A 15,696-nucleotide genomic window follows, 5' to 3' on the forward strand; every position below is an offset into this window, starting at 1 on the left:
AACCAGCTGAATACATATGTATACGAACACTAAAATGGGTTTTGCCTCTCGGTGCTCAAGAATCTCTGTTCGTGCAGAGAATTTATAGATATATATATATATATAAGGTTTTCTTTGCACAGCGAAGGCGAAGGAAAGAGAAAGAGAGCTGTACTCAGAACCAAACCCTAAGGACATGCATCGATGGTTAATAATGTGGGCTGAAATATGGGTTGAATATGGTTAACCATATTCAACCCGTTTTGACCCTAAAATTAGAGGGTTAAAAATTATCCAACCCATTTTTAACCTATATTAAATATGATTAACCCAAATTCATTAAAATCTGGGCGGATATGGACGTGTTGATGGTTTTTGACCCATTTTGCCACCCCTAATATATAATACTTCACTTACACAATTTAAATGTCATTAAGGGTGTGTTTGGTAGGGTTGATTTGGAAGGATAGGGAGAGAAAGAAAAGAAAGAATAGGGTGAGAGAGGATATAAAGACATAGGGAGCTATCCCTTCCTATCCGTCATTTGGTTTCTCTCATAATTTGAGAAGATAGGGAGAGAAAGAAAGGATATGGAGACATAGGGAGCTATCCATCATTATCTCTCATTTGGTTTCTCTCCTAATTTGAGAAGATAGGGAGACAAAGCATAGTGAAGTAAGTGATCAATTAGTAATATCAAAAATACCCTCCACAAATCAATATACAAAAAAGTTATTTCATTTATATCCCAATTTAAGAAAATTTTGGAAGGTGTAGATGGATGAGGTGTATACTAGTGCACCTATAGTGTTGTACTGAAGTAGCATCACAATACCCAAAATGCCCCAGCTAATTAATTATTTTTTTAACACAATACCCAAAATGCCCCGACTAATTAATTTTTTTTTTTTTTTTTATAAAAAAAAAGGTAAAGAAAATATTAGATAAATTTGAGCAAATTTCTGTTGGCTCTCTCTAGCCTTTTTTGTTTTGTTTTTTGTTTTCAATTATCCAGACTCTAGCTTATACCTTTATTTTTCTTTATTTTGTCTTTGAATAATTTCAAGTCATTTTATAATTATATATATATATATATATAACACACATAACACCTATACTTTTACCGGTAATATTATTTCCTATTTGATAAACTATAACAATATGTAATGCAGTGTGACAAGAATATTATAAAAAGAATAAAAATTTATGTTTCGGATATTAGAATTATATATATATATATATATATATATATATATATATATATATATATATAATGTGTGATGTGATTATGAAAGGGTATGACAGGGATTTGGTCACTATACTTCCTCTCTTTTCTTTTCTTTTTTCTTTTTTTCACATCTATCTTATCCAAACAATAATAATTATACTTCATTTTCTTTTCTTCCCTATCTATTCAAACATGAGTATAAATTATTACAATCCTTTCTTTCTTTTTTTTCTCCCTTATCTATTCAAATACACCCTAAGACTATTGTTAAAGAGAGGTCAGATTTTTAGTTTTGGTGAAGGCATGAGTGAATTGTTTTAACTTTCAAAAATAAAAAATATGACACAAGTTACAAAGTACATTTTGTGGATAGACTCTCTCTGAAGTTTTTGTTTCCATTTGTTAGTGTTTGGAAATCGTGTTTTCTCAAAGAGCATGATAGAAGAGTTTTTCTGGCCATTTGACAAATCATTTATTGAAACTCTTTTATTATTGAAACAACTACTTTTCTTTTGATTTATTTTTTATTTTTATTTTTATTATTATTATTATTATTTGTGTGGACCAGCAACATAAAGCAATTTATCTGCTTTTTATACTACTATTTCCTAAACATTGTACAAATAAACCATTCTATAATCAATTTTAATTAACATGTCATATATAAAAATAGTAGATTGTGCTTTAAAAAGTCACAAATTCAATTCAACATGATTGGAAGGAAAAATAAAAAATGATGAAGATAAAATCATTGCATTGCAATTATGTCAACAAGTTCGTCCCTCTCTAGCTGCAACCTGTAAAGAACGGAACAAATAAAGAATTAGAAATAATCATTATTCAATTTATTAAATACAAATAAATAAATCATATAAATGTACATACATGGATAGCCAAGAGACACGGTCACTCGCAGCATATCCGATTGTCCTCAAATGTCCTAATGGTATAGAGATAAAGGTTCTTCTCCAACTATGGACACTCTTGTACATGTATTTGTTTCCAAGCTTAGTTCTAAATTCAACTTCTTTTACTATTATTATATACGGATTCTTACTCAAAATGATTCCATGTGCTACAACGCGATTAGGTGTTTCCCTCTCAACCTAACTGATTACCACTTTATGGATCCAATTTTGCAGAAAATTAAGATATGCATTCCTATCTACAGTGACTATATATAGCAGTTGTCATGCTGCACCAATTTGGATGAAACTGTAGACACTAAAAAATTCACATAATGGGTTCGGGCTATAATTTGGACTTATCATCAATTTAGTCCACTTTGAAACATGGGCTGATAACCCAAACAACCAAAGCCCACTACAAAATTTGATTCATGAATCAACCTAAATTACTCAATTGACCCAATCCAGATTAATGGGCCAATTTCAAATTGCTAACTAACCAGGCCCACTTAGATATTAGGTTAGTACAATAAAATTATAATTATTCTTAATATATATATATTATAATTGTAATAATTATCCAAAGTGACTCAAAATTACTATCTTATCCCTTCATGATGTCTATAAATAGAAGTGAAGTGGAGAAGGAAAGGGAATTTAACATAACACTGAAGCTCCGAACTCCGCACACATTCACCACTTAAAGCTTTGAAAACTCAACACTCTGAAACTTTGAATACAAAGAATCATAAGCACGTTTTACAAGTGTCGACCCTATTAAAAGACTTTCATTTAACCGTTTGAAATTAAGTTTCTATAATGCTCAATCTAAAATCAATCCAAGTTTCTTTCATTTATTGGAGATTTGAGGAAAGTTCGTTGCAAACGATTCAACATCAAATATTGAAACATTTGCACCGAAGATTTAGAAGATCGGATCAAAGGACTTTCTTTCTTTATAAAGAATATTACAGAGAATGGTACTCACTTATCAAATATTAATAAAAATTGATTATTTATTCCATTATTTCTATTCTTTTATTGTGGATCAGAGGACTTTCTTTCTTTATAAAGAATATTAAGAGAATGGTACTCACTTGTCAAATATTAATAAAAATTGATTATTTGTTCCACTATTTCTATTCTTTTATTGTAGATTGAGAAATTTATATGTACAGAAATCATCACAAACAAATTTCACAAAACTTGAAAAGAATTGACAATTTGATAGATAAAATCATTTTTGTCATTCTTCAAGTGAAAATTCTAAGACAGTGTTTTAGACAGATGTAACAACATATGTGTGTGTGTGTGTGCGCGCGTGCGCGCGCAGAGAGAAAGGAGTCTAGAATCAAGATCAACTTAAAACTGGAAAACCCAATTACACAATCACCAAATAAATAAATAAATAAAAAGTCAGTATATTAAATATCTTGAATATGGGATGGCCGATCATCCCACTTAGAGGTGATAATTTATACCCAAATTCATTAAACTGTCCAAACTTGCCCATTACAATTAAATTATTTGGGTACCCAATTTAATTAAATGGGTAAAAAATAAGTACCCATTATAATTAATGGGTGAATAATTACCAATGAGCCAGTCATCTAGTGGTATCAAGCCCTTACTTCCTAAATGGAAGTCAAAGATTCAAGCATCCATGGAAGCATGTGTGTGAGTGAGTATCAACTATGAAAAATAAATGGGTGAATAATTGGTTAAGATGAGTACCCAACTTAACCCACTTAACAAAATCTTAAAACTGAGACCTGCTCGTCAAACACCCCCCCTTCTCTCTCTCTTTCTGTGTACGTTCACCCCCAAAGTTAACAAACCCTAGCTCCCTTTAATGCATCAATCAGTTTTGTAGGTTGTTTAAGAAACTTATAGCAGAAGAAGTTCTTCGATTGAGATTCATTTTTGCACGTATTCAATTGATGGTAAGACTCTCTCTCTCTATATATATATATATATATATATATTGATAAGGATAAAAATAATAGGCAACTCAAAGTCAAAAGAGATATAAGATAAGGGTAAGGGATTTATCTTACCCAAAATCTCTATGAAATCATAAAAAAATATCTGGTTACCATATGTAACCAGAGTTACCATTCCTGTAAAAAGGGAACAATATCATCTTGGATCAGGGAGAATCTCGCTTCAACAACTACTACCTCTATAAAAGAAATGATCAGTCAACCTAAAAAGGTACGCCATAAATTTCATATGAAATCCTTATTGGATATTTTAATCGTTGAGTACTAACTTGATCGTCGGAGTGCACCCGGCCGGCACCACGCCGGTCATCACTTCTCTTGTCTTGCAGGAATCTTCACGCTCCGAAACCGGGTGCACTCCGACGGTCAAGTTAGTACTCGACGATTAAAATATCCAATAAGGATTCCATATGAAATTCATGGCGTACCTTTTTAGGTTGACTGATCATTCCTTTTTAAAGGGCTAGTTGAATGAAGCTCGTAATTGTCATCCCCGTATTATAAGGGATTAATATAAAAGTGCCTCGTACTATAAGGGCCCGAACTAAATGAAGCTCGTAATTGTTGTCCTCTATATTAAAAGGGGTCAAAATCAACTTGTAAAATATACTTCCCTTTTTAAAGGGTGAGCTGAGTGAAGCTCGTAAAATATATTTTCCTTTTTAAAGGGCGAGTTGAATGAAGCTCGTAATTACCATCCCGGTATTATAAAGGATTGATATAAAAGTGCTCCGTACTATAAGGGCCCGAGCTAAATCGTAATTGTTGTCCTCCGTAATAAAAGGGGTCGAAATCAACTTGTAAAATATACTTTCCTTTTTAAAGGGCGAGCTGAGTGAAACTCGTAAAATATATTTTCCTTTTTAAGGAGGTGAACTGAGTAAAACTCGTAAATATACTTCCCTTTTTTAAAAGGTAAGCTCATTCGGCTTAAGAAAGCCTACTCCCCCAGCTCATGAAGTTCAGGCAAATCTTAAGAGATCAACCAAAAAAAGGCCGCCTAACAAGGGTTAACCTAAAAAGAGATTGATTTATGCCAAATAGACGTCACTCCAAAAAAATACTCTGACATTCTCGATGCTTGACAAGTAAGCACGAGAATAGGGGGCAACTGATAAGGATAAAAATAATAGGCAACTCAAAGTTAAAAGAGAAATAAGATAAGGGTAAGGGATTTATCTTACCCAAAATCTCTATGAAATCATAAAAAATATCTGGTTACCATATGTAACCAGAGTTACCATTCCTGTAAAAAGTGAACAATATCATCTTGGATCAGGGAGAATCTCGCTTCAACAACTACTACCTCTATAAAAGAAATGATCAGTCAACCTAAAAAGGTACGCCATAAATTTCATATGGAATCCTTATTGGATATTTTAATCGTCGAGTACTAACTTGACCGTCGGAGTGCACCCGGCCGGCACCACGCCGGTCATCACTTCTCTTGTCTTGCAGGAATCTTCACGAGCTCCGGAGCGTGTAGATTTTTGGCATCAACATATATAACCCACCAAGAGTTCAAACTCTCCTCACTCTCTTTCTCACACTCTCACGCTATATTCGTATCCGATTATTCATATTTGGGTTCTCTGTTGAAGCTCTATTTGATTATTTCATATTGTAAATTGGAATGTGGAGCTAAATAATTCAGCAAAAGAAAATTTGAGATTTGTTGATGGCAAGAACAATGGCATGATTGTTTATTTGAAGTTTGCTTAAGGAATGCTAAATTTGGGTAGTAAGATGGATTTGCTGAATTTGGAGGCTGCTTGTTTCTTATCAAATTAAATTAGATTAATATTTCTTATTACAATGTTTTGATTTTAGCTTGTCATTTTGAGAGGAAAAAAAAAATAAATTGAAACCTTGTCATTTTGAATTTGCTTTTTCAATATCACATCTTCACATGTTTGTGTTTTCATAGGCAAAAGATGCACTCGAAAAAAAAAGAGGGTCGAAATGAGTTGACCCGCTTATAACCGGCCCATTTGAGCTTTGACCCATTCATGACCCACCATTGGTGGGTTGATAATGGATTATTAGCCCATTCATGAACAGCTCATTCAATACCCGCCCAAAACCCACCCAATTACCACCCTTAGAGGGTGACAGTGGCGCTGATTCCGTTGTTGGAAAAGACATAAGAAAGATGAAAGAAAAAATATTTGGCATATAAATGAAATTAATCTTCATAATGAGATATAAACGAACACATATATACCAATTGGGTTTTGCTATGAGAATGGAGGAGGAGAGAAGTTAGCTTACCCAAGGAGAAATTTCAGATGCAATCGTCTCTAGTAGACGCGAGGTTGTTGCTGGGGTTGATCTCTAGTAGACATGAGGTTGTTGCTAAGGTTGATGCCGAGCGTAAGGTTAGGGAAGAAAAATAATGGCTATTCTTAATAATGGGTTTTTTTTTTTATAGGAACACCATTGGGATTTTATTTTTGTAAAGTGTTAAAAAAAAAGTTTTGAAAAAGTTGAGGTACTAACTTATCTAAAACGTTCTTTCAAAATCTAAAAACTCCTCCAAAAAACATACGTAATTCAAAACCGCTTCCAAACTTCAAAAACTAAAAATAACATTTGAAAAATCAATCCAAACGAGCCCTTAGATTAGAATCGTTTGAATACCCTCAATTAATTGGATAATTCAATATTAACCTCATTCCTCTATCTAGGAGTGGCAATTCGTGTTGGCGTGTCGTACTCGTGTCGACACGATTACGACACGGACACGATTAGGGTTGACACAAACATGATATAACTATTAATCGTGTCTAAGACCCTTGACACGAATACGATACGATTATTATATGTGTAACACGACACGACACGCATAACCTGTTTAATAAATGGGTCAAGATTTGACACGACACGAAAAGACACATTTAAGTCATTTTCGACACGAACACGACATATTTTTCTAAATGGGTCATTTTTTATACGAACGCGATACGTTTAGTTAATCGTGTCATAATCGTGTTACATGATCAAACACGACACTACACGTTTAGTTAGCGGGTCAATCCGTGTCGACACGATTATGACACGAACACAATTAACCCAATCTTAAGCCGCTTATCTCATGTCATGTTCGTATCGTGTTAACGTGTCGTGTCAAATATTGTCACCCCTACCTCTATCCAAACTCGCTTTTCCTAACCCTCAGGTAAGAAGAGAAAATACTAAAACACTTCATCCTAATTGTGAGAGATAGGTGAGTCGACCAAGAAAGGCCTTTCTTGCCGTTGATATCAGTTTCATCGAGTATACTCAAACCATTTATATTTTGTTATATGAACAAAAATTTATATTGGAAATTCCATGTCAAGACCCACAAATTCATTACATATAGAAGTCAATAAAGTGAAAGAGAAAGAGGAGGAACACATCAAACTTTTTCCACCAACAATTAAAGCACCTTTCCCACCAGAAAATGCCACTCACAAACCAAGAAAAAGAAAAGAAAAAAGAAAAAGAAAAAGAAAAAAAAATTGATCAAACCCAATCTGTAAAACTGATAAATTGATAATATCAAGGGACCAAATATATAGGCAATGCGGAGGTAGAGACCCTCCGCTGCTGCTGATCCACATCCATCTCCCTCAGACTGGTGTACGGTACCTCCACCTCCCCCTTTCTCGACGGCGTCATTGTTAAGGCGAGTGGCCCCGACGACGGCCGGCTGGTGGTTCGGTACGGCGAGGCGGACCCACTTCGGCTCTCCGTGAAGTACACTGGTCCTGATATTGATCCCCTCAGAGCACCACCATTGGAGGAGATGGGTTTGTCCTTGTAGTTGTGGGCGGTCCACTTCCATCTAAAGAAGAGCAGTGCGCTTCGCCACCATCGTTTCTTGCTCCTTTTGATCTTCTTTGACTCCTCTTTCGAGATGGGTATTTTGAGATTGAAGTGCAGAGCATCTATGGAGGAGGTTGATGTTTCGACCTTGTGCTTCCTTGCTTCTTCTAAAACCTTTGATTTCAAACAACAAATACCCAAAATATGGATCAGAGAGTTTTTAACATCTATACACACATACACATACACATAGTTCATATATACATATATAGATAGATATTATAAGAGTGGATAAGACCTGAAAATAATCGATTTGAGGGTCAAAGCCATAGTCACTGAAATGATGAGGCTCTGAAATTGGAAAAATGGGCGATTTGTTCGACATTTTTTCTCTTTCTTTCTGATTAGCTGCCTTTGCTCACTTTCTCAACTATGAGACTTTTTGGCACAAGAGAGAGTGATGTAAAGCACACACACAGACACACAGTGATTTGGGGGCTCAAGGTGGGAATGGCCGTTGCAATTTGCAAATGCTAGTAAATGCACTCATATTGTTCAAAAAGCATTATTTATTCACATGTTCCACGGCAAGCTTTTTTATTATTATTATTATTATTTTTTTTTTTTGGTGATCTTCATTTCGACCCTGAGATATACGTCTATATGTCAATGAAATCCTCTCAGGTTTGCATAATTTCAGTCAGACCCTTGTCAAATTGATCATCACAAAAAAAGTTTGAAAATTAAATTAAATTTTGGAATTAAAATTGAAATGAATTAAATTTCTGATTTTATCAAATTAGGATCAACTATGGAAAGGTTTAAATTAGTCCCTTTTTTTTTTTTTTGAGATTCAATTTATTTTGGGAATTAAAGTTTACAAAGATTAGGAATTGAAATGATTTAAATTTATGATTTTATCAAATTTGGATGACTAAGGACAGGTTTAAATTAGTCACTAATTTTTTATTTTAATTAAATTTATTTTGAAAATCCTATTTTACTAGTGTTGGAAATTGAAAGGATTTAAATTTATTTTTGAAATTAGGATTGATTAAGGAAAGGTTTAAATTCGTCACTATTTTTTTTTTTTTGGAAATTAAATTTATTTGAAATTGAATTTTACAAAGGTTATGAATTGAAAGGATTTAAATTTATGATTTTATAAATAAACTGAAATTTTAATAAATAATATTGTGTTTGGAGGGAATAAACTCAAAGTGAAGGGAAATTGAAGAGAAGGATCGTTGGCTCCATTTTATCAAAAAAAAAAAAAAAAAAAAAAAAGATCGTTGGCTCCATTTGGTTAGATGGAAATAAGTAAGAAAAGAAAAGAAATAAAAAATGAAAGAAAATTAAAGTAAATGAAAAGAAAAGTTATTTTCTAGCATACATTTTATGCCTCTCTGCGATACTAATCTAACTTTTAACACTTATTGTCTTGTTAAAAAAAATAAAAAATGTATTTGGTTAGCATGAAAATTTATTCAAAAAAATTGTAAAAAAATATTAATTTGTTATTTTGAATTGATGAAAGTGAAAAAAAAAATGATTGAACATATCAAAATTACTCTTATAATTTCAAATACTAAAAAATAAATAATTTTGTATTTGATGAAGTCTAATTTTAGCCAAAAAATAGTAAAATACTGGATTATTAAATTTAATAATATAATTATTTATTTTTAAAATAAGACTTCAGAATATTTTCTTAGGTAAAAGTCAAACTAATTCTTAGTTTAAGAGAAATGAAATTAAAAAAAAAAAAAAAAAAACACTGAGATCTACTTATGGCAATACTAATTTTTTTTAGAGAGATTCCATTGTAACTTGTGGAAAAACAAAGAAAGGAGCCAAAAAGGGGGGGGGGAGGGGTGTAACCATTTAATGATTTATTACGTAAATATCTTACTTCGAATTTTTTTTTTTTTTTTAATTAAAAAAATTTACCTTACTCAACCAATTAAATGTACATTGAAAACATATCCGAGTGAAGATGTAATCTTAAGAGATTGGACCCCTCATGCCCCCAATGAATTTCCCTTCAGGACCAAAGATAAGGTTCATAATAAATCCTAATTTGAAGAGAAAAAAAACTCTAATTTTTTAGTTGGTTGGCTATAAATTAAAAAGGAAAAAAATTTAAAAAGAGAACGATCGGGAAGATAAATTTAATGGGAATTTTGTAATCTATAGATTATTTTTAGAATGTTTAATAAACAAGAGAATTTTTTTTGACCAAATTATCTTTAAATGATCACTTATTAGCAATTAAGTTTCAAAATTGGTCACTATTAATCTTTTCTTGACTTTAAGACCACTTTTCAACAATTTTGTTTAGATATGGTCACCAAAATCTAATTTTTCCCAAAATAATAATAATAATAATAATAATAATTGCAGAGGACTTGCCTCTTAGAAATCCAGTAAAATAATAAATAAATAAATTGTGTAAAATATGAATGTCAAATTAAAATGCCTTTCACGCAAAAATATTCTTTCTCCGTATTTTGTGCGGGAAAATTTTTCACAGAAAATAGGCAAATATGGAAATAAAATTTTCAATTATGTTTCTTTTTTCATATATCTAAAATCTAAAAAAAAGAAAAAAAAAATTTAAAATTTTCTCTTTCCTTTTTTTTAATTTTTTTTTTTTTTTTTTCAAATCGACTCCACCAACCCAAACAAAACAAAGAAATTGGGGGATTGAGAATGATAGTCTTGGCATTATGACTTCTCTTCTTTATTTTTTTAATAATCTTTGACCATATGGTTGACCATTACATGAGAGAGGGAATCTGATATGTGTCAAAAAAATAAATAAATGGTTTGACTGAAATTATGCAAACTTGGGATCTCCTTTAGGCATAGAAATACCTCATGGTCCAAATGAATATTACCTCTTTCTTTTTTCTTTTCTTTTTTTTGTGTATTATTTAACTTTGACTAATTATATATAAACCTATTCATCTCGCATATTAATCTAATCATTTGAGTTTTATCCACCATACAAATAGTTTAAGTTTAGAGAAATTGCACTAAAAATTATTTTTCTCGACAAATAACAAAGTAATATTAATACTTGGGCTTCAGAATAATTTTTCTGTGTCGATCCCGTATGTTATTATGTTGCTAATGCAAATGTAATAAATATATGTAAAGATTGTTATTGCATGAGTGATATAACATATTTGTTACATAAATATTATAAAATTGTTGTATAATTGATGTAACAATACAGAACTAGCACGACATGGAAATCGGTTTTAAGACTTGAGTGTGATGTTTCAAATTAGAAAGGTAGATAAAAAAATTTAAATGAAAAATAATTTTAAAATTAATACGAACTCAAAATTTAATTAAAAAAATTATATATCCCACATGAATTTTTAACGTCATGATTATTAATGAATTCAGTACTAAAGTCTAAAGCTTGTCAAATATATGTGGGCCTGTCTTTTGTTTCTGCATGTCAAGTTGGTGTTGGACCTAAAAGGACTAAGGCCCATCCATGTAAAATATATACTACTATAAATTTGCTCTACCTTCCAAATAAAAAAATATATACATTATATACTTTAGTTTGAGCTAATCAAGCTTACCAAATGGTGGGGCTGAACATTTAATTTGAACACGAATTAGTCATCCTAATCATTTCGCAACAAGTTGGGGGTGGTTACACACCACCTTAATTTAATTCAACCGACGCTTCTTCAAATCCGCAGCTTCAAGCTTACACCCAAAAGATCATAACTTTAATGGAACAACAATTTGCTAGTAATCTTATTAAGAGTTAGTAAGCCCACACATTTCAGCCCAGGAAGCTCAAGCCCAACAAGACCCAAACTTTTCGTGGCCCAAGCCCGAACGATCCTTTAACCAAATCAGAAAAATGGGAGTCTTGCTTGACCTGTTTTTTATCTTTATAAATTGCTTGAAGTTCCTCACTTTTCTTTTCTACGAATTTATTCCATCTCAACCAGACTTTTTGCGCAAGAGAAAGTGATGTAAAGCGCGGAGAGAGAGAACTCGCAATTTTATTAATGTAACTTTCAATCCCACATGAATTTCAAATTTCATTATTATTAATTCAGTGTGAAAGCTTTTCAAATAAAATTTATTTATTTTTTATTAAAATACATTATAGTTTTGTTTCACCTAATCAAGCTTACCAAATGGTGGGCTGACCCCAAAAAAAAAAAAAAAATGGTGGGCTGAATAATTTAATTTGAACACGCGGGCATTAGTCAACATTCTTATTTTTTTTATATTATTTAATTGTGCCTCTCATCATTTGCCAAGCCAATAACAAACCAGGGAAGCTGGGGAGTGGTTAGACACACCTTAATTTGATTCAACCCAACCCACGTCGAACCCGCAGCTTGAACCTTACAGCACGATTGTCACAATAAATATAATTTTCTTTTAAGAATGGTTTTAAGATTTCATGTTTTTATATATATATAGAAAAGAAATAAAATAAAAAAAATTAAATTTACAAATTATAAGTATTTACATACAATTTTTTTCCTATTTTATTTCTTTTCTATATGGGTCTAGACTGTCTAGTCCGGTTTACTAGGCTTAGACTGCGAAGGTGTCTAGTTCGGTTTTCTAATTTCTGAGATCACTTCTCACTCTCTCACTCTCTCACTCTCTCACTCCCTCGAAGAGTTGAATAATTAAAAGCATTCAATATAAGTCCAACCTGACCATCAAAAAAAAAAATACAAGTCCAATCTGAACAACTAAAACAGACTACACAAATTTGTCAAAAAGTCCAAGTTGGTTAGTCAAATTTCAGCCCTGTCTCCCATTATAACATTAAGTTGGTTAGAATCAAATTGCAAGCATGCGTTTAAATTCGAATGGAGAACTAATTGGGTATATGTAAAATTTGGTGTTAGTATTATTTAAAATTTTAAGGCTTTGTTTGGTTTGTAACTATGAAAATAGTTTTTTATTTTCAGAAAATTAAAAACAGAAAATAATACAAAAATATCTCTTTGGTTTAGTTATCAGTTTTTATAGAACTATAAGATTGTTCTTTGAGAATAGTTTTCTATTCTCTGAATTCTTGAGAACTGTTTTCAGAATTACAAATTAAGCAGGCTCACGATAGCAATCAAGCGGATAATTCGGCCACCTTATTATTTTTTATTTTGAAATAGGCACTGATATATACTAGTAAATTGAAAGAATCAATCAAATAGAGGAGCGGAAAGTTCCCATCTAGATGATTTTTTCTTTCTGATTTTCTATGGAGACGATTCTGTGCTGTATTTAGATTGTTAGTGTAATACAATATATCGTAGTATGTAGACACATAAAAACAAAATTGTCATTGTTGTATAAGCAATGTAGCGTAGTTATTGCTTAAAAGATGCAAAATCATGACAAAAACAAGCACAAATTTCAGCCCAAGAACCTAAGGCCCAATGAGTACCAAACTTTTGTAAGGCCAAGCTCGAGCGAACCTTTGACTAACTCCAGTAGGTATTGATAATGGATATAGAAAGAAGTGGTTGACTGGCATCTTTGGGTCTATTAATTTAAGACTGCTCCACAAAAACTCAACCTAGTCCATCATCCAACTTCATGTGGACTGGTGGAGGCATAATTGAAGGATATTTTAGTCATTTCAAGTAAACCCGCGTCAACCGCGGCGTCTGCTAGACTGCAAGACCACACGAGCCCTACTCCGAAACTATCAAGAACCTTCCCCCCTTTCCTCTTTCTCTCTCTAAAACACACGATGACCAAGAACCTTCCCCTCTCTTTATAGTCCAAATATAACTCCCCCAATCCCCTCACTACACCCAACATTCATTCATACCTCATCTCCTTACACTTTCTCTCTCTGCAACAAATACAGTTTCTCTCTCTAGAAACACACTTTCACACCGGCTCTCTCCAATGTCTGCAACACAGGTAATGGATAGCGATGGCCGCGATGACCGTTTCTACCAAGGCTCCCCACCAAAGGGCTATGCACTGAGCGGGAAGATCATGCTGAGCGCAATCGTAATCCTATTCGCTGTAGTCGTATTCGTGGTCTGCCTCCACATCTACGCCCGCTGGTACCTCCTTCGTGCCCGGCGGCGCAACCTCCGCCGCCGCCGTACCGCCCACCTTGTATTCTACGTCGATCCCAACAACCCTAACGCCACCACCGTTATCGCCCCGGGCCTCGACGCCTCTGTCCTCAGTACCCTCCCCGTCTTTGCCTACTCCTCCAAGACCCACCCCGAGGTGCTAGAGTGCGCCGTGTGCTTATCGGAATTCGAAGAGAACGAAAAGGGCCGTCTCTTGCCTAAATGTAACCACAGCTTCCATATAGGCTGTATCGACATGTGGTTTCACTCTCACTCCACGTGCCCACTTTGCCGGTCGCCGGTCGAACCCCAGGTTTCAGCTCCTGTAGATGAAAACCGATGCGATGTTGTTGTTACAATTGATGAACCGGCCGGTTCGAGTGCTGGGTTGTGCTCCACGTGTCAACACGAGGAAGAAGTGACGTCACTTCCTTCTTCTTCTTCGTCGGCGACGTCGGCGTTGGGGGCTCGACGGAAGGGATTAGATCTGACCAGTGTGACGATTGAGATACCGAGAAACGACTCAGATATCGAATTAGCGGTGAGTTCACCCGCGAGTCGTGGTTTCAAATCTCCCGTGACTCGTTTTCTGAGAATACTGAGTATGAACAGAAGATCGCCGGCGTTTTCGCCGGCGTCTGGAGTCGGAACGAGTTGTGGGGGTGTGGGTACTGAATTGGATATAGAGCGAGGAGTGGACGAGTCGACTCAGCAAAAATCGGGCTCAGCCGCCGAGATAAGAGACGGTAACAGTAACGCGACAACAGTGTAAGAAGCGTTGATAATTGGAATGGGACACTGACTGTCAGGCTCTTATATCAAGGACCGTGGATTGGGTTGGTTCAATACACGTGGCAGAATCATGAGATGGCTGCGGTTTAAAATATACAACCAGACACATTATTTGAGGTGGCTTTTAGCGCACGCGAGACATCAAAGACTGGAAATATGTTGACTCGCAGATGTGTTGATTTCTTTTTAAATTTTTTAATTAATTTTATTATTTGAAAAGTTAGTTGCTTTTGTCATTTTGTGAGTAAAAACGCGTGTATTCTCCGAAAAATACGCATATAATTGAATACATTTTGATGGAAAAATACATGTATAATTGTTTCATTTACATGTATTGGAACTCTATTTTATAAATCTGGTATTCTTATTTTTTCTACTTTTGCATTCACTTACTTTTGAAGGTAAGGATTGTCTTTCAAAATCACTCGATGTTGTAAAACATCATTTTAGAAGATTCAGGAAAAAAAAAAAAAAAAATCATTTTAAAAGAGCTTACACACTTTATTTTGAGAGCTAATTGTGATATTTATATATATTATTTTGGGTAAAATGCAAAAAGTTTCGTATTATACCCAAAAAAAAAAATTTGAGGAAAAAAAATACCTTTATTATTTAGTATATGTATATAAATTCTTTATAATTGTGAATTTGTAGCCAATTACCCTCAATCATCAATTTTGATCAAAAAAAATAAAATAAAATAAAATAAAAAATCTTCTAAAAACTCCAAAATACCCTTAATAAAAAAGTATAAATTAAAATTACAAATAAATTGAAATAAATTTTTATTTTTTTCATTTTGCTTTAAGGACATTTTAAGTATTTTTGTCCCCTTATTTGCTTGATTTGAAAAATGTATATAGTTTTTTTTATTTTTTTTT

At 33.3% G+C, this 15,696-nt stretch overlaps 2 protein-coding genes across 2 annotated transcripts; one reads left to right on the forward strand and one right to left on the reverse strand.

Annotated features, from left to right (window-relative positions):
- Positions 1-7,612: 7,612 nt before the first annotated feature.
- Positions 7,613-8,453, reverse strand: LOC132275312 (uncharacterized). Its single transcript, XM_059776774.1, has 2 exons — positions 8,227-8,453; positions 7,613-8,102 (listed from the first exon to the last, which is right to left on the reverse strand). The coding sequence occupies exons 1-2, from the start codon at positions 8,311-8,313 to the stop codon at positions 7,662-7,664; spliced, it is 528 nt and encodes a 175-aa protein (XP_059632757.1). The 5' UTR covers positions 8,314-8,453; the 3' UTR covers positions 7,613-7,661.
- A 5,025-nt stretch (positions 8,454-13,478) lies between these two features.
- LOC132275313 (RING-H2 finger protein ATL2) lies at positions 13,479-15,191 on the forward strand. Its single transcript, XM_059776775.1, has one exon. It carries the CDS (start codon positions 13,845-13,847, stop codon positions 14,793-14,795), a length of 951 nt encoding a protein of 316 aa, XP_059632758.1. The 5' UTR covers positions 13,479-13,844; the 3' UTR covers positions 14,796-15,191.
- The last annotated feature ends 505 nt before the right edge of the window (positions 15,192-15,696 follow it).

This window comes from Cornus florida, unplaced genomic scaffold (assembly GCF_030987335.1).
Source record: "Cornus florida cultivar Cherokee Brave unplaced genomic scaffold, ASM3098733v1 CherokeeBrave_3.0.0_Hap2_Chr09, whole genome shotgun sequence".
In the NCBI taxonomy this organism is placed as follows: domain Eukaryota; kingdom Viridiplantae; phylum Streptophyta; class Magnoliopsida; order Cornales; family Cornaceae; genus Cornus; species Cornus florida.

What these genes read in the sequence shown, in the direction of transcription:
- LOC132275312 (XM_059776774.1), bottom strand. Translation starts at nt 8,313, where the DNA reads ATGTCGAACAAATCGCCCATTTTTCCAATTTCAGAGCCTCATCATTTC. An exon ending in CTCAAATCGATTATTTTCAG is followed by an intron (nt 8,103 to 8,226) that starts GTCTTATCCACT and finishes TTGAAATCAAAG; the next exon opens with GTTTTAGAAGAAGCAAGGAA.
- LOC132275313 (XM_059776775.1), top strand. Translation starts at nt 13,845, where the DNA reads ATGTCTGCAACACAGGTAATGGATAGCGATGGCCGCGATGACCGTTTC.